At 33.4% G+C, this 18,941-nt stretch overlaps 2 protein-coding genes across 2 annotated transcripts in view; both read left to right on the top strand.

The window, feature by feature from the left end:
* The window catches only part of LOC21394272 (protein GRIP), a 2,296-nt gene extending 218 nt beyond the window's left edge, over nt 1-2,078 (top strand). Inside the window, exons 2-9 of the mRNA XM_024166814.1 lie at nt 42-86; nt 186-284; nt 373-658; nt 751-807; nt 1,123-1,265; nt 1,405-1,458; nt 1,544-1,621; nt 2,004-2,078. Of these exons, the coding sequence (XP_024022582.1) occupies nt 42-86; nt 186-284; nt 373-658; nt 751-807; nt 1,123-1,265; nt 1,405-1,458; nt 1,544-1,621; nt 2,004-2,078 (837 nt within the window). The remainder of the gene's footprint in view (nt 1-41; nt 87-185; nt 285-372; nt 659-750; nt 808-1,122; nt 1,266-1,404; nt 1,459-1,543; nt 1,622-2,003) is intronic.
* A 12,162-nt stretch (nt 2,079-14,240) lies between these two features.
* Nucleotides 14,241-18,436, top strand: LOC21394271. The gene is made up of 9 exons (XM_010099931.2): nt 14,241-14,610; nt 15,330-15,413; nt 15,515-15,910; nt 16,210-16,345; nt 16,595-16,757; nt 17,152-17,280; nt 17,390-17,584; nt 17,747-17,869; nt 17,990-18,436. Exons 1-9 carry the CDS (start codon nt 14,415-14,417, stop codon nt 18,095-18,097), a joined length of 1,530 nt encoding a protein of 509 aa, XP_010098233.1. The 5' UTR covers nt 14,241-14,414; the 3' UTR covers nt 18,098-18,436.
* Nucleotides 18,437-18,941: the final 505 nt, after the last annotated feature.

Here is an 18,941-nt window from a genome sequence, read left to right as displayed (position 1 = left end):
ATATATATCTATATGACCGTTTCTTTGTGGAAGCATTTCAGGAAAGAGAACGCTCGGTGACAGAGCAACTTCATTGTAGGATTCAGGTCTTGCTTTTTTGATCGCTTTCCATTCTCTTTTTTCATTTCTCTTGATCGTAATTTGTTTTTCAAACGAAATTGATGGCGAGATGTTTTTGTACGCAGAAACAGAAGCAAACAGAGGAAGAATACGCCAGGAAGTTACATGAATTGCAGGCCGAATTATCTTCCTCCAATGAACTGCGGCAAAAATTCGAAAGAAAAGTCTGTGAAATTAGCGTCTAATTATTTGTGAAAAGGCTCATTAGAGGTCAAAGTGAACGTAGTTAAATTTATGCATATTGTTATGTAGGTGAATTACCTTCAGAATGACAATGCTTTGCTCGAAAACAAGCAAAAAGAGTTGAAGGAAACTATACAGAATCTAGTCCTGTCAAAAGAACTTTTCGTGAATGCTTATGATGAATCTACGAGTGATTTGAAGCGATCAATTCATATCAGGGATAGAAAGCTCAGTTTTCTATCTGAGAAGCTGAAATCTCATTTATCATTATTTGATTCGATAGAAAAGGAGGCATTTTCGGTAAAGCAAGTTGTGGATAATGCGCAAAGGCTTATGAGCGAAAAGGAAAACGTAGGCAAGTAGCTTTTGAACTCTTATTCCAGTTGTGTTATTATAGTTTTATACAAGTTGTTGAATCATAACGACTTTCAACTTTGCTGTGTACAGTGGCTGACTTGAAGAGCAAATTGGATAAAGTCTCTGCACTTGAGAAAGCATTTGTTGGTAATTGATATTCTTGACTGGATTACTAGTTCTTTTTTGGCTTTACCAAGTTGTAATTCATTAATTATTTCGTCTGTGTAGTGATTTTTGTTGATCATTTTTAAGGTTGATACAAGTTGGGACTTTCTGAACATTTGATTCATTTGTTATGATCAATCAATTTCAGCTCTACCACTCAGAATAATAATACTGTTGTTGTTTGGATGCTACATCAGTAAATCGTTGAACCAAAAGTTGATGATCTAGCTCTATTTGATGGTAGTAGTGTTTTGCTATCCTTTCAAGATTCATTTGATTGTGAACTAATTTATGCAGAAAAGATATCTGATCTGGAACAGAAACTGAAATATGATGAAGATCAAATTCAGAGAAAGGATGAAGTAATTGCAGAGCTAGAAGCCCAGCTGGAGGCAGCAACAATTAGTACCGCCTGTCAAACTCAGATAGACGACATATCCGTGCCAGTACCTATTACTTCACAGTCGATTGATTCTAAAAATGACTTAAGACATTCCCTCAATACATATTTTTCATTTTCTCTTTGTCATGGAAAGTATATTTTATCTAGGCTTCTTTTCTTAACCACCCCACCTTCAGAAAATTTTATCATCCAAAGACATGGCCATACAGAATCTAATTCTGGAGAAAGAGGTCTGTACATCGAAATATTGATTACTCAATTCTGTTTTCCTGTGTAAATTACTTTCCAAACTCTACTGTAATTTTTGCTGATCAGGCGTTGCACTTGGAACTTGGGAGTTTTAGAATTATCATAAAGAAGATTCAGGACAACTTTGCAAATATAAACGAAGAGGTAAGAAATGGTTTTGACCTTCACTTCCAGTACTATAAGTTTCTTAACTTCGCAGATGTAGGATGTATGTACAGAATAAAATTTTCAACCTCTTTATAAGAGTTCAATAGTTGAAATAGTGAATCCAAAAGACTGGTTTGTGGATGTAACCATATTTCTCCTGCCAGTGATGGAAGGAGTAATGCACAGTTTATGGTTTGATAGAGCTTTACAAAGTTGTAGCTTTAGGTGCTGGGATAACACTTGTTATACGCTAATGTGATGTTTGGTTTGGTTTTAATTTTATGTTTTTGCACCTTTTGATGTGCCTAGCAATTATTTTACTAGCAATTTCTCGATGGTCTTGTAAGAAAGACATTTGTTTCTTTTATTTCAATACCAGGATAAAGCAAAATTCTCCTCAGTACTTGAATGCCAAGAAGGATACAACATGGATTTGACAAAGCATGATAGGTAGGATGAGTGGATGGATGAATTTTACTCATAATATTGTAGTACAATTTTCACATTTTAATTTGTATTTTGACATATTATCAAAACTGGAAGTAATTAAATGGGAAAAGGAGAAAAGTAAAGAACTCCCATAATAATTAGACAGAAACTCCAACCTGGTTGTTTTGTAAAAGTCACAGCCTTGGATTGGAAGCATAAAGTTGTCAACTGATAGGTCCAAAATACTAAGGAGTCCTACGTCAGATATTTGATTTTCTCACTGCACATGTGTACATTCACACGGAAAATGCAGTTGGTCGGCATTCTCCCAATACCTTAAATATACTGATCCACACTAAATTCTGGTGAACAAAATGTTTTATGGTTGCTATGCTTTGTTTGAGATGAAGATTTGATAAAACGGAATGCCAGTGTAACTTCCTATTGCAGATCGTGAACAAATGCATTAAGACACTATCAAGTTTCCAATAGTAGCTATATACCTCAATGTTAATATGATGGTGCCATAATTATTCCAGGAGTAAACATTTTATACAAAACAGCACGGGAAAATGTTCAAACGAGGACCATGGCATTAGTGCTACGGAATGTACAGGTTTTATCTTCCAGCTTTTGTTTCGTTGAATTTAGCTATAAAAGCTTATTTCACTGCATATTTGCTTGTGCAGTTTACAATAAATGATACGTTCATTCTCAAATAGAAAGTGTTATGTGGGGAAAACAATTAATGATTGCTGATACCACTTGAATAAAACCCTCATGCAGCTTCATCTCTATCTCAAAAATCAGTTGGCAAACGCTTGCCGGAAAGCGATCTCATGGATTCATGTGTGTCTGAGGCAAGTGGAACAATTTTTTTCTGTCTAAAACTCAGAGGCACTCATTGATTGGTGATCATATCTTGAGAACGATTTATTCCATTGTCTTAAGCTGTATTGAGAGTTTCATTCGACTGTTTTCCCTCCACAGTCAGCTTACTCAAAGCCTCATGAGTCAGCAGCAAATGCTCCCTATATCTCCACAAATGATGCGAAATGTGTGAGATCTTGCATTTATATCCCATGTTATTGCCTTTCCGCTGCAATATTTTTTCTCCAAGTTTATCTGATTGCGGTGCTAATAATTTGGTCAAAGAATTTTTGTTTCAATAACAAAATAATCAAGAGAGTGATATTCGGTTGATGCGTAGGAGTAACCTGGACGTTCCTTTCCCGTGCACAGGATAACAAGACAACGTCAGTACACCATTTGAGTTCCGAGTCCTCACTCCTCAACAACCCAAGGAGAAGCTTCTTAAGTTCCAGGTTAGATTCAATCTCACTTCATTTAGACTATGACAGCCATTATTTCCAACCGTCTTCAAGATAATAATAAGCTTTACCACCACGAGGTGTGGGTGTGGCTTTTTCTTTACATAATGCCAATTTGTTTTAAGCTTGGTGACAGTTACTGACAACCCAGGTTGCAGTTACCTTGATATTTGACGGTGATTGCGACTGTAATTGTAGTAAATAACATTTTTTCTATCTGGTTTGCAAGTGGATGACATATTTAAATGCAGTTATTTTAATCCAGGTAAATATGCTATTTGTTTAAATTGTTTCAAAAATATGTTATTTACTGGAAAACCTTCTAAAACATGCTAGCCTCCTTATACCATTGTATGAGACCCATTTTGGAAGTAAACTGGGATGGACCATGGGCCCATGGCCACTTGAGCCCACCTGGTTCTCCGGCTGTAAAATAACTGCTTGCGCCGTAGCTATTTGGGTCGACTATGGGCCGTTTGACAGAGTTTTTGTTTTTGTTTTTAGTCGGAAGAGAAGTAAAAAATATAACTTTTGAGTAAGTGTTTGGAATAAAAGAACTTAATGAGTCAAAATCATTTTTAAATCTTTTATTAAAAAAGAAAAATGTTGAAATTAAGTTTATAATGCATTAATGAAACTATGATACAAGTTTTAAAATCTATTCGGAAGTTTTTTTTTTTTTTTTTTTTTTAGAAACCTCGTTTTGTTGCTTTATATGAACTTCTGAAAAGTTAAAGCACTTTAAACAGATTATTCAAATACTTTTAAATATAGTTGTTCATGGGTTGGGTTGGTGCGTAGTAAGGCTTTCTTTTTCCTATTTTAAAGGGTGCGGGTTGTACATATTTAGCCCCAACGATGTTAGAAAAATTTTACAACCTAATGATGTTTGGGTTGGGTTGGGACGGTGTGGGGTGGTTTGGGTGGTCGGTTTCAACATTCAAATAATCAAAGATTCAAAGTTCAATCCAATATTCAAAGCTCATCATCAAATAAAAATAATAACTCCAACATTTAAACAGATAGAAATTCAAAGTTTAATCTAACATCAAACATGAAGCAAAGTAGTTCATTCAACATCAAACATAAAGTAAATATAAATTAGTCTTAACATAAAGCAAACATAAAGGCTTAATTCAAACATGAAGAAATTAGAGAGTAGAAATGAGTTGTCTGTCTAGGGTTAGATATTAGAGGAGGTAAGTTAAAGCGCGGATTGAGTTGGAGTGTGCGAGCCATTATAGGCTCAACTTATACCCCGTCTCAAAACTTCAAGCTAGACATTGAATGAGTTGAAAAAAAAAATTTAATACTAAAAATTATATTTTTTAAATTAAATTAGGATGGAGTGAGTTGGATCCAATTTTACAAGTTTATAAACAACGCTACTTTTAAAAAGAACTTTTAGAGCCAATAAATTAAAAATAATTTTTAGGAGTAACTTTTAAGAAACTCTCGTAAACAAGACCCTATTCTTACCATAAAGTCTGTTTTGAATCAGTCCCCGCCCTCAGTTGAATACACAAAGATATTTATGTTTTCATTTTGGAGCTTGTTTTCATAAAAGTCGGCCAGATGTTGACAAAACTCTTTTAAGAGAAAGTACCAACATAGTCAACCCAATCAATTTTAGAGGATTCAGAGCCTGTTCGGAAAATCTCATTGATTGTTTTCCTGTCTAAACTTAGCGTATAAATGAAACTGCCTAGGTCTTTTGGGGCGTAGCATTTGGATGTACTATGGACAGCTGGACGCATGCAGAATCATTTGCCCGAACATATGGCATTATTAACCCACAAGCTATTTTCCTTACATCACAGACACATGATGATAGCAAAAGAGATCCTAAATTCAGGATGATTTTCCAGCCACATTGCCGGGCATTCATCATTCTCCTTTTCCTTTTTGGCTGGAAGCAGAAATCATTTTTATACTGACTACTGACCTTCGTTTGCTGCCTTTTCCTTCTCTTTTCGAAAATTTTTTGAGCGAAATATTTCTAGGAAGCAGGTCTTTTTTTTCTCCATACTTTTTCCTTTTTAACAAAATCGAAGTACATTTAATTAAAAAAAGAAAAGAAAAAATCAAAGTACAAGTTAGGTTGGCGTGCAGCTTTGCTTGGACGGCACGTGAGTCAAATTACTTCTAAAATGAAATGATTTATGATTTTAATTTTTAAAATTTAAATTTTTTGAGAAAAAAATACTATAAAAAATTAAAAATTATAATTTAAAATTAAGGACGAACTCTTAAAATAAACCTCTTATTAATGTTCCTGACTTGAGAAATGCTCATGACAAAAAATTATTATTATTATTATTATTATTCCAACAGGAGTTGTTACTCCACTAATTCACAGACCGTTCTAAGCTGCAGATGCAGTTAATGTAGCAAAGTAAAGTTTAATTTATTTTATTGACTCAAGTTTTTAATTTTAATTTTATTACAGTTTATAAAAAAATATTTTTAATTTTTTCTGTTACAGTTAAAAATTTTCACGTAAAATTATATTTCAACTCAAATTAAAAATTTAAATCAGTAAACTAAACTAGGTCTAAATCTATTAAATTTGATCTGACGATAATATGGAAGTGAGGGCATCAAAGGGCAATTGGAAATTTTTGTAACCGGCTACCGATTGACTTCTATTTATTTTTTATTGGGAATGTCTATGGTAGGGTGTTGTTTTCTGCCCTACTGGCAGGGTACACATTTTAAGCCTTCTTATTCGAATCTGATGGTTAGAAAGAGTGATTGATCACCAAACAAAAGTAGAACCTTCCGCATATAATACAAATTGGATAAAAAAATTAATTTTTAATTGAAAAAAGGCTCGTCTTGATTGGTGGCCGCCATGGGATTGTAATGAAGAGGTTGGGTGAGTGCTTCCTTAGCGTCGCCGGAAGGGGGTTGGACTGGTAGGTGTTTTTGTTGCCGCCGCCAAAGTTGGGTTGCTCGTTGGGAGCTACACGGAGGGCACGAGCTTTTAAAGCAAATCGGCATGGTGTCGTCGACTTTCTGGAGAAAGATGAGAGCTACAACGATGCCAATGAGGACGGCGACGACGAAGATCCTATAGACAAAATTGTGTTTTGGAGAGTTGGAATCGCATGGTCTTGCACCAACAAATCCCAAAATTCAAAATCCCTAGATTTTCTCTACAAAAATCGGTGAAATTGCAAAAAATGCCAGAGTAGAAAACTGAGTAGTCTTAGGCGTTATTTATTTTATCGATTCGAATTTAGAATTTAAGTTTTGTTATAGTAAAAAATTTTAAAAAATAGTCACATTTAATTTTTTTACTATAATAAAAGATCTACATAAAATCATATCTCAACTCAAATTAAAAATTCGAATTAGCAAAGTGTTGCGTCCAGTTAATTTGTATGCAATATTCTCTCTCTCTTTTTTTTTTTTTAATTTGATCATTTTTTGGGTTGAGTTTGCCGATAAGTTCAGAGAAGAAAGATGAATAGCCAGTTAGTTTGTTTGCGCTTGAATCTAATTGCTAGTTTTGACTTGTGTGATTAGAGCTTACATTACAATCAGTGAAGAATTGGATTGATTGTGGCTTGAGATGTTTCTCTAGTTCTATGAAAATAAGACAAGCAAATAAAAGTGGAAGATTGAAGCTGAAGATTACAGATTTGCACGGAGAAAATCGGCAGCGGTGTGAACCGGGGGGTTAAAGGAGGGGTATGTACGGATTTAAAAAAAAATTCTAATCACATGTGTTTCCTCTATAATAAGTTTAATGTACCTATAATCATCTAAGCCGTTCAACGAAACCAAAGGGTTAGGATTTGTTCCCTACCGTATCGTAGGGAAAAAGGACAAAGACCCTACTATAGACATACCTTTTTCTATTTTATTTTGTAAAACACAATCCATGAAGATAATTCCTAATATCACTGATCGCGCATAGGAGAGAGGAAAAGAAATTCCTAATATCTTTGATCGCGCATAGGAGAGGAAAAGAAATCCTTGAGGAAGAAGAACTAAGAAGAGGGTTTTTGTTTGATAAAGGTTTCGTTTGCTACTAACGGAGTTGAGGCGAGATAGAGACTGATAGAGCGAACAACTCGAGATTCGTAGTTGGGTAAGATATAGATAATTAAAAATTTAATTGTCATATTAATATTTTCATTTAAAAAATTAATAGAATCAAGATAAATAGAAAAAAGTTGAAGACATATCATAGTTTGAGAGGTAAAACGGACACATTTTAAAGTTTGAGGGGCGAAATGAGTATATTTTAAAATTTATGGGGTATATTGATATAAGTGACAAAATTTAAAGGGTGTTTATAAGCATTTTTGTTAAAAAATTAACGAAGTTAACCTCATGGAGTATGTTGATATAAGTGACAAAATTCATGAGGTACAACATGCATATTTTAAAGTTTAGAGAATATGTTGACACAAATGATAAAATTTAGGAGGAATTTATAAAATTTATCTTAAAATTTAATAACTAAAATAAATGAGTGTAGGTTAGACAACAAAAAATAATTACGGTATGATTTTAAAAAGATTAACTATGAATCCAGATCATATTACGACAACTTCCCATACTTTTCTAGTTTTCTTTATCGTTTTTTACGACCAAAAAAAAAGAAAGACAAAATGACAGTTTACCATCGTTAGTAATTAGTAAATTTTAGATTACAACAGCATCACATACGGGTTACATTCTCAGGCTTTAACATTACATTTTCTCTTTTATGTGTTACGACGGTATCAATCTTTTTTAACTGATTTTATAAGTAAATTTACTTTGACTTTATTCATTTTATCGATTCGAGTTTAGAATTCGAATTTTATTATAATAAAAAACTTTCAAAAATTATAATATTTAATTTTTTTATTATAATAAAAAACTCTCATATAAAATTACATCTAAACTCAAATTAAAAATTTAAATCATCAAACTAAATGAGTGAACTAAACGAGCCCTAAATTAATTCCTTCAGCCGCCCACTATAATAACAAGTTTGCACCTACAAATTAATTAGTCTCGTTCGTTTCGCTGATTCGAGTTGATATGTGATTGTATATGAGAGCTTTTTACTGTAGTAAAAAAGTTAGATGTGATTGTTTGTGAGAGCTTTTTATTATAATAAAACTTAAATTCTAAACTCGAATCAGCGAAACGAACGAGACCTTATACTCTCATAGCCTGACATTTCTAACCTCACTTTAGGAATATATTACATTGTAGTGTCCTAGAAGCAATCAACTTTTATACAAAACTGGTTATATCCGGTAAAAACCGACAGCCTGTAAGCAACAATTCGTGCAGCAATGGCCATTATCATTATTATTTTTATTTTTATTTTATTTTTATTATTATTATTGTATTGATAATGGGGGAGAGAGAGAGTAACGTGGACAACCATAATTTACGATCATCCGATGCCATTGTGTTCATTCATCCATGGAATATTTATCTTCTAGACCGTTAAGTGGTGTGGAACTAAGCAGCATTATGGCAAGATTATAAACTGGTAGATCAGGGATAATTTTTTTTTTTTTTTTTTTTCTGATATGTTGAAATTGTTGACATCAAAATTACATGTTAACATATCCAAAGCATTACCGGTCTTTGTGAACCGATGTTAACTATGAATGGACTATTAAGAAATCAATTGCTTTTGGCTGTACTGACTCCAGTATTAATTGTACATATGTATAAAATTGCTACAAGGGTCTCCAGTTTATGGTGCTCTTGAATATAAGTTCAAGAGTCAGTACTTACCTTTGACATTTTTTGGTTCAAAAAACATTTTTTTTTTGGAACTATTTCAATTGATTAAAAATTGCAGGTAGATCAACAGTAGCGTTTTGAGTAAGAGGCACTCTAACAATTGAATTTCTAAACCAAATGACAGACCTTACTTGACTCATTGAGAGTAGAGCCGCAACTAATATAAATGTTTTTGTTACTTTATACTCGTTAAATACAACTAAATTCAGCTTTAGGAGTACTAGTGTGCGGAAGAAGTAATGTGTATTAGTTTGTTAAGAGTCAAATCTCGCATTAGAACGAAAGAGACTAGAATTTCAAGATTTTCTTTGTGAAAGAATTCCTACTCAAAATGATGAGGTGGTCCCACTTCCATGAATGAACCCTATCTAATTCTTTTAGATTAAGGGCTCGTTTGATAGAGTTTCTACTTTTATTTTTAGTCAGTAGAAGAAGAGAAGTAAGAGTTGTGACTTTTTAATAAGTGTTTAGAACAAAAAAATGAATGGTCAAAATAATTTTAAAATTTTTTAATAAGCAATAAAAGTATTGGAATTAAATTTATAATGTCTTAATTAAACTCTGATACAAGTTTCAAAATCTATTCAAAAGTGTTTTCTTTAAAAGCCACAATTTATGTCTTTAACTGGTAGCTCTTTTAAAAAGTTAAAGCACTTTTGACAGAGCATTCAAACACTTTCAGAAGTAGCTTTTAGACCTAAGAAATCAAAAGCAGCTTTTAAGAAGCTCTCTTAAACATGCCCTAAATAGGGGTGCTCCTTGCCAAGGACATTTTCCTCAGCAAGTGGGATCCAGATCCTACCAAATTAGTATTTTCCAAATTTTCCTTACCAAATTATGTCATTCGTGGAAAACTGTTTGGTGTGAATTCTTTGCACTAGTTGATAACATGCATGATGCTTTTGGCTACTTGCACTGGTTGTTGGCTTGCAGTAATAAATCACTAATCCGCGGGTATTTCTATCTGCAACTCTATAATCTTTTTCCCTTTGATTGGCAACGTAGTATATCATGACATATCCGGGTTAGAGTTAGACATCTCAAGGCTAAGCAGTATTGGTATATATCCATTCACCTACGGTATTGCAGTCTTTCTCTTCATATTATTGCTTATTTCAAATTTTGACTGGTTCTTGATCAAGGCTTAGAGGGAAAAGAATATCAGATTGAGCATCGAAGTATGTGAGATTAACCTAATTAAATCCCTAATTAAATCACATCTTGCATTCTCCCTGATTTGACTAACAATATTATCATTAGTGATATTCGTCCAATATAACATAATAATGTTAGGATTTGGAAGCTAGGACCCATTAGAGGCAAAAAAAAAAAAAAAAAAAATGATGAGTGTTTAGAACTCGTTTCAAAATGATTTTATTTTTTATATGAAAATGAAAATAAAAACGTTTTCAATCTCAGACAGAAATCATTTTTGAAAATGTGTTTGATAGTTTTATTAAGATATTATTTTCAATATAAAAAAATCCATTAATATCTCTTTCTCTTTCTCTATGTTCGAGAGAAGAGAAAACGAAAATAAAAATAAAAAATGACTAAAAGTTATTTTTTATTTTTCTCTCATTTTACACTAAACCAAAAATTCATTTTCATTTCTGTTTTTTATCTTTATTACGTCAAACGTCGTTTTAAAAACATTTTTATTTTTATTTTTTAAAAATGTGAAAAATAAAAATATGATCAATTTTAAATACAGCCGATATTTATTCTAACTTCATCACTCAAATAATAGTGAGTCTAAGATGCTAAAAAATATTTGTCCAATTTCTAAGGGGCATTAGTGGCATTTCGCTGAGAGGACAGTTTAGATAATAGGAATTCCAATAATATATACAGCAACGGATCTCTATAATCATGGAGGCTCGTTTTTTTAAAGGCAGTACTCATTGAAATGGATGTGGCGGCATTTATGGGCGTGCGATTCCCCCAACCCAATAAGGGTCCCAACGTCACTATCTCCTGAATGAAGTTGGATAAACTTTTTTTTTTTTTTGCCCTGCTAGCTGTTACTATCCATGACAGGCCAATAAACTCTCCTCGTGGGGGAGAGCTTTGACCGGTGTTTGTATTCGTGAAATTCAGGTGTAGTAGGTCTCGTTTACTTTACAGATTTAAATTTTTAATTTGAATTAAAATATGATATTTTTTAAGAATTTTTTATTATATTTAAAAAAGTTAGATGTGATATTTTTTAAAAATTTTTTACTATAAAAATTTAAAATTGAAAACTCAAATCGGTGAAATGAACGATGCCTGACAGATTTTAGTTTTGTGACTGGCCTCTTTGGAGGATAGGAGGATCCCAAATTTGTACTCCACATGCTTGGAACAATGGACCCTTTGCCAACTCACGTACACCACATATGAACCCATTGCCCTGTCAACATTTATAAGCTGTACCCTGAAATTATATTCACATTCATGGCTTGGTTGAGTTTTTTTTTTTTTTTTTTTTTGAAAAATAAAATAATTTTATGATGTATGAGACGTGACTCTTCTTAATCTTCATTGTCCTAAGAAAGTTAAGAAAGTGCATTAGTGATATTAGGTAGAAGAGTAGTAAGGAGTGATGTGCCCAACTATTATTTTGGTTCTTTAATGAGCTTTTTTCTATTTGTTTTGTTTTTGTTTTAACTTGTTTATACTGCCGTCGCCTTCCAGGTTCTATTAGTGTTGTCCAATCTAGGAATTATATTTCAATTAAAAAAAAAAGATAATATTAGTTGCATTTGTTTAAAGTTATATCAATTTTCCTACGCACTTTTTTGATATTATTATTCTAAAGGAACAAAGGCATCTTTAAGCCACAAAATTTTAATGCCCTTGTGTACCTACAATAAGAGAAAAACTGCCCACCTTCTTCAAAAGAAATATTAAACAAACAAAGAAGAAAACGAAAAGGTCCAAGCAAGAATCACATGTGTTGATTTAAATTTTTAATTTGAGTTAAAATGTAATTTTATGTAAAAATTTTTTACTGTATTAAAAAAATTAGATGTGACTGTTTTTTTAAACTTTTTTACTATAACAAAAATTGAATTGGTAAAATAAACGAGACTTAAAACACTTCAAATTTTCAATTAGTCAGAAATCGGAAGATAAAAATAGCCATTCAAGACTAACATAAAGATGAAGATTAAAGCACATATCTATACATGAAATCACGTGTGTGCGCGATTGTGTGTGAACAAAAGTGTCAAAATCTAGGAAGAGCTTCATCGACGCCTTTGTTCTCACTGAGTCAAACGCCAAACCTACAACACACAGTTCTGATAATTAGGTGGAGTTTGGTGAAATCTGTCACGTAAGCCTTATGTACGTCCTATCAACCATCACCACGAAATCCCAAGAAAACCCAAATCATCGTAAAGTTGTTCATTTTGTAAGAATAACTGTTGTTTTATCCTATCGTTATCTAGAGGATCAGTTCTTTTAATTATTAGATTAATTTTTTTTAACAGTCTATCATGTGAGTGTGAGTAATTTTGTATTGCGTGCTTCCCGTTCATTTCACCGATTTGAGTTTAGAATTCGAATTTTATTACAGTAAAACGTTATCAGAAACAGTCACATCTAATTTTTTTGCTACAGTAAAGGGCTCTCACATAAAGTCATATCTCAACTCGAATTAAAAATTCAAATCAGCGAACTAAACGGGCCCTTAATATGAACATTTACGGATCGGATCCAACGGTTCTTATTGTTGGGGTAAAACAGTAATTTACATTCTAAGAGTTTTTTTTTTTTTTTATAAATAATTAAGACTAAATATTTAATAGTGAAAACCAAAACACAAAACATAATGTGTATTTGGAATCATTTTTTAAAACAATTTTTACGTATTTCGAGAAATAAAAAATAAAAAAGAAAACGAAACGACGTTTATTTAATAAATGTTTTGAAAACGAAAACAGTGAGAATGATTTTTGTGAAAGAATTAGAAAGTAGTTGAAAATTATTTTCACTTTTCTGTTTTTATTTTTTAGTACTTGTCAATAATATTATAATATATTAATTAATAAACACGATTTCACTTTTTATTATACTCAAAATAATTTTTTAAAAAATTAGTCAAACTCAATTTTAAAATCAATTTTAAAATAATACTTACAATAATTTCATTTTTAATTTTTATTAAAAATAAAATTATTTTAAAACTAATTCTAGATTGCAACACACCTAAAAACATCAAAATTGCAGAAAAATATCCTGCGGGATCTCTACCCAACTAGCGGAAGAACCCAACACAACCTAATCAAAGTTGTTTTGACTTTTTGTTTCGCTTAAATAATCTTCCTTCTACCCTCAAAAGATTTATTATATTAATAAATTATTCTCATGAAAAATAAGACATTATTTTGGGGGGTGTTGGAACTTAAAATCATTGCAATAAGAGCTTATTTGCTGAATTATTTTAATAAGCGTTAGCCGCCTTCGTTGTAATTAACGAAAATTTCCATTTTTAACACAAAAAGAAAAGGACAATGACGAAACTGTACCACAGGGTTTCCTTCGTGACAAAATTCAGACTGAAAATGACAAATTACAGAAAAGTATATTTGAAAAAAGAAAGGAAAAAACAGTACATACAGACGCGCTACCATGAAAACTCGAAAAAAAAAAAGAAAAAAGAAACGCCAACACAGAACACCATCACCAAACGACGCCAACTACAACGTCACCAAAAAGTTCAAAAAAAAAAATTTATCAAAACCCAAAAAACAAAAGAATTTTCAGGAATTTTTTTATTTAAAAGAAAAAAACAACAAGAAGTATCGCCAAACAAGCACACACGTTTGGGCAAGCGAGATCTCGCCACGTGGTAAATCATTTGCCTCATTACGTGGGTCCCATGCCCTTCTATCGCCCGACTCCACTGGTGTAGGCCGCTTTTACAGCAACTTGCCGTCATCTCCCTTTTTTTTTATTTTAAAAAACTAAATAATCAATCGACAAAATAAAAGCTCGTCCAATCAAAATAAACAATAATAGCAAATAATAATAATAATAATAAATGAAATAAAATAAAAAGCTTTTTGCGTCTGAATGAAGGCTTTGTGGAGACGCAAATACAATGCAAGCATAACAACAACGACGACTCCCGAATAAAAGAAAAAAAATCATCAGCTGTTAACTTAAAAACACACTCTCTCTCTCCTAAAACCTCAGTTTCTCTCTCTATAATTTATCTCCGAGTTGGTGGTGATACAGTGATGATCAAACTCTAAAGAAAGAGAGAGAGAAAGATGGGAGGGTGTTTCTCGGCGCCTCAGGGGTGCGTCGGAGGAGGATTGGACTCGTCCAGGAAGACGACGAGTCGTTCAAGGAGGAAGAGAGGTCTCAAGGGAAGAGTTTCGTCTCGGTCTTCCGAGGCCTCATCGGAGAGACCCGGTAGGTCAGCCCCAGTTGATCGCTCCACCATCACCAACCCAACTTTGCAAGGTACATTCTCTTTCTTTACTCTCTCTCTCTCTCCCTCTCTCTCTGAAATGGTCTTGGAATTGTGATTGAGCGTGCTCTCTTGGAATTTGGTTTTTCTGGGTTGGGTGGGTTTCGGTTGAATTTTGGTGGGTTCTTGAGTTTTGAGTGTTTCTTGTTGGTAGGCGTCTATTATTTGATTGGAGGAAAAAAAAATGAAAAAAAGGAAGACCCTTTTGGGTGCTTTAGTGGATTTTTGGATTGTTGTAATTTATTGGTTGGGTTTTAGGCGGTCAATAATACGTTAGCATTGGGTTATGTGATAGAAAACTAGAAATGACAATTTTTGTTGGAATTCTTTCTTGTATTTTCTTGACTGATTTTCTTCTCCACTGATTTTCTTGGTTGGATCTTTGGCGGTCAATAATCTCTTGGCATGAGATTATGTGGTAGAAAACTGGAAATGCAATTCTTGGTTGAATTGCCTCTGTATTTTCTTGGTATCTTTTTCACTGATTTTCTTGGAAAGCATGGTAATTCTTATGTGCCTTGGCGGTTTATACATTCTCCAAATTATCTTGATTATCTTTGTTCACTCTCTCTGATAAACTAGTCTAGCTTTGTCAGCATTTTGTTATCAAACATATGCATTCTCAGAAGACAAATTCATGTGCCCTGAATTTACTTTTATTTTTAATGACCTTACCTCTCATTTCTTTTACAATGTGATGGCATCTCGGCAGGAAGTACTGAAGAGGCCTGGTTTGATTCAGCTCCCCGGTTTGATTTTTCTGATGGGGATGACGATTACCAAAGTGTTCAAGACGGTATGATTTTCGCAGAGGTTTTCAGTTGCAAGATTGTTTGCATTTACCCAGTTAGTTATAATCTTCTTTTGTTTATGTCGTTAAAATGTTGACTTGTGCAGATTTCTTATCTCCAAGTGGCTTGGAAAATCTGTCCTTATCAGGAAATTCTGCACGCAACTCCGTCAGCGAAGTTGCTCCGAATTCATGTTCTCGAGTCTTGAATTCGGATGACAGTGAAACCCATCCTAAATATGATGGACCTTCAACAAATGAAGCAAATCAACCTGTATTCCTAGATGAAATGTCGTCCTCTGTGGATGAAAATCCGGGCAAGGAGGACACAGTAGTGGATAACTGTGGGATTCTTCCAAGTAATTGCTTGCCTTGTCTTGCCTCTACCGTTCCTCCTGTTGAAAAGAGAAGATCATCAAGTACTAGTCCGCCAAATGCTAAGAAAAAGGCAGCTCTGAAACTTTCTTTCAAGTCGAAAGAAGGAAATGCCCCTGCTGCTCCAGGTATGTAATATGGAACTCAAACATCTTTTGTTTTCATGTCATTTTGGTAACAGAAACTAGTCATAGTTGTATAGTATATTTCGACTACACTGTATATTTCTTAGCACCATATAATTTTCTTTTGCCTCTTCTAGAGCTTATACTTCCACCACCATCTACAAGATACCACCATCAATTGCTTACATGAAATTCTTTTAGCACCTCTTTGAATCCTTCCTCTAGTATTCATATTGACAGAAGAATCTTAGATACATGAAAATTTAGTTCCTTTAATTATTCCTCTCTATTTGTAATTACAGTTTCCCCAAAGATGCTTCTGCAACGACCAATCGCTGGTTCTCAAGTACCTTTTTGCCCCGTAGATAAGCAAATCCTAGACAGTTGGACCCTGGTTGAGCCAAGTACTTTTAGAGTTCGAGGAGTGAATTACATCCGGTAAGGCTGAGATGATAGTTTTGAATTGGTTTTGTACATGGCTATTTCATATATTCACATTCTTACATATTAATGTGCTCTCCTTCATTATACATAGATAGGTTGCACATGTGATGTTAAACTAAGTTAGACTTATATTTGATATTTGTACATCGTGCACATAAATCAAAATTGAGTTTTGCATTGTTGAATTCTTTTATTATCGAAGCTTCGTTTTAACTGTTTATTTCATTTGAAAATTTCCTGCAGTGACAAGAAGAAAGAATATGCCCCCAGCTATGCTGCTTATTATCCATTTGGTGTAGATGTATTCTTATGTCCCCGAAAAATCAATCATATTGCTAGATTTGTGCAACTCCCCGTTATTAATTCTCCTGGGAGACTACCTTCTATTCTTGTAGTAAATGTACAGGTATCAAATCTCTCTCTCTCTCTCTCTCTCTGTCTTTCTCTCTCTCTGTGAGAGAGGGAGAGAGGGAGAAATGTTCTAATTTTTTAGATAACTTCGGTCCCTTGTTTAGACAGCAGTTTATAGACTTTTGAGTCATGAGATACAACTTCTGCTGGAAATTCGACAATTGAACTAGATAATAACTAGTTATAGACTCAAAACTTTTATTCAACAAATCATAAATCAGCCAAGTGAGGTTGGCATGCAGGCCATTCTTATTTGTGTGAAGACAAACATTTTTTCCTTGATCGCCTCTTATTTAGATTCTCCATTATACACCACTCACACGTGCGCACAACATGTATATCCATTTTTTTTTCAGATGTTCTGATGCTGCCTTTTTCTTGTTGTCCAGATTCCGCTGTATCCCGCCTCATTATTGAAGGGTGACACGGACGGTGAAGGAATGAGTTTTGTTTTATACTTTAAGCTTTCCGAAAGATACTCTAAGGAACTTCCACCTCATTTTCAAGAAAGCATCAGGGTAAAGATGAAGAGCCTTTGAACTTCGCAAGTGCTGTTCTCTGTGTTTTTATTAGACTCCTTACCGTTGTTGTTGTTGGTTTTTTTTTTTTTTTAAATACTGAAAACAGAAGTTGATTGATGATGAAGTTGAGAAGGTCAAAGGTTTTCCTGTAGATTCTAATGTGCCCTTTAGGGAAAGGCTGAAGATATTAGGACGTGTTGCTAATCTAGAAGACCTTCATCTAAGTGCAGCAGAACGGCCCTTTATACAGGCTTACAACGAAAAACCGGTTCTTTCGCGTCCTCAACATGAGTTCTACTCAGTAAGTTTGAGCTACTTAAATTGGCTAAGATCGATTCCCGTCCTTCATTTTACGCTTATGTATCCTTTTTTACGACAGGAATTTGTTTTACAAAACAAAACAATTCAGTTCATCTGTATTTTGAATTCCTTCAGCTGACATAAAAATGGACACTATATGCAGGGCGAACACTACTTTGAGATTGATTTGGACATGCACAGATTCAGTTACATCTCAAGGAAAGGATTTGAATCCTTCTTGGACAGACTAAAGCTCTGCGTTTTGGATGTTGGCCTCACTATTCAGGTAAGTGTACTCTGAAAAAATTAAGATTGAATTTCTCAAAACTGCTATTCTTTTTATTTTTTTATTTATTTTTTCATATGTTGGTGTTTTTTAATTTGTGTTACATCAATATCTTGACAGGGAAACAAAGCTGAAGAGTTGCCAGAGCAGATATTATGTTGTGTACGGTTAAATGGAATTGACTACATAAATTATAAGCAACTGGGGTTGAATCAAGAGCCCCAATGATATTTGTTTCAAGTGCTACACCAAAAATGTGAGGCTTAAGAATCAATAATCAATAAAAAAAAGGGCTTATTTTAAGAGAATTCTTTACCAATCTTGTAGGTATACTAGGCAGTTGTAGAACATCTTTTTTCCCCCCCCTCTCTTTCTCTCTCTTCCTTCAATTATATTGAGGAGACGAGTCACACGGGTGTCCTTGCACGCCATTATTGAAATCTAGCAATCATTTCAAATTTAAGAGCATTCATTTATAGGGTGTGAAATTTTATTCCCAACGGAATTTTTAAAGGGGGTTTAAATTGAATATAATTATTAAGTCCAAGTATCTCTCTCTCTCTACTTTTTTTTTTTTTTTTTTTTTTTTTTTTTTGCGGTTAAACATTAGAACCAATTAATATATTTAGACAATCGAGTTTGTATAAGCATGCAGATTCGATAGATACATACAATATAAATGGAGGTTATAAAAAATGTGAGGCTTCTTTTGGCTTGTTCTTATCCTTTCTTTGTTTTGTTGCCATGATAATTGATGTACTACCTAAAGACAATGATGGAGCTTGTCCAATAGGATTAGGAACAAAAGTCTTTTTCATAACATTTCTTCGAAATAAAAAAGAAAAAAAAATATTTCCAAATAAATGCTTTTAAAATTTTACAACGCAAAGAGCAATAATTCATCAAATAAATGCCATAAGAAACGTTAGTGATCATAGGTATTGTTGATTTGGTGTGGGATTGAGATTGAGGGGCTTATCTGGGACGTTCGTGAATGGCCTCAGCACCCCATCATTGCCTCTTCTAATGATCCATACTTAAGGAGTAACCGGATCTTGAGGAGAGATCCTAA

The sequence above is a fragment of the Morus notabilis genome, unplaced genomic scaffold (genome assembly GCF_000414095.1).
Source record: "Morus notabilis unplaced genomic scaffold, ASM41409v2 Scaffold1276, whole genome shotgun sequence".
NCBI lineage: Eukaryota > Viridiplantae > Streptophyta > Magnoliopsida > Rosales > Moraceae > Morus > Morus notabilis.
The sequence above is the reverse complement of the archived record's forward strand: the minus strand, read 5'-3'. Positions and strand labels throughout refer to the sequence as shown.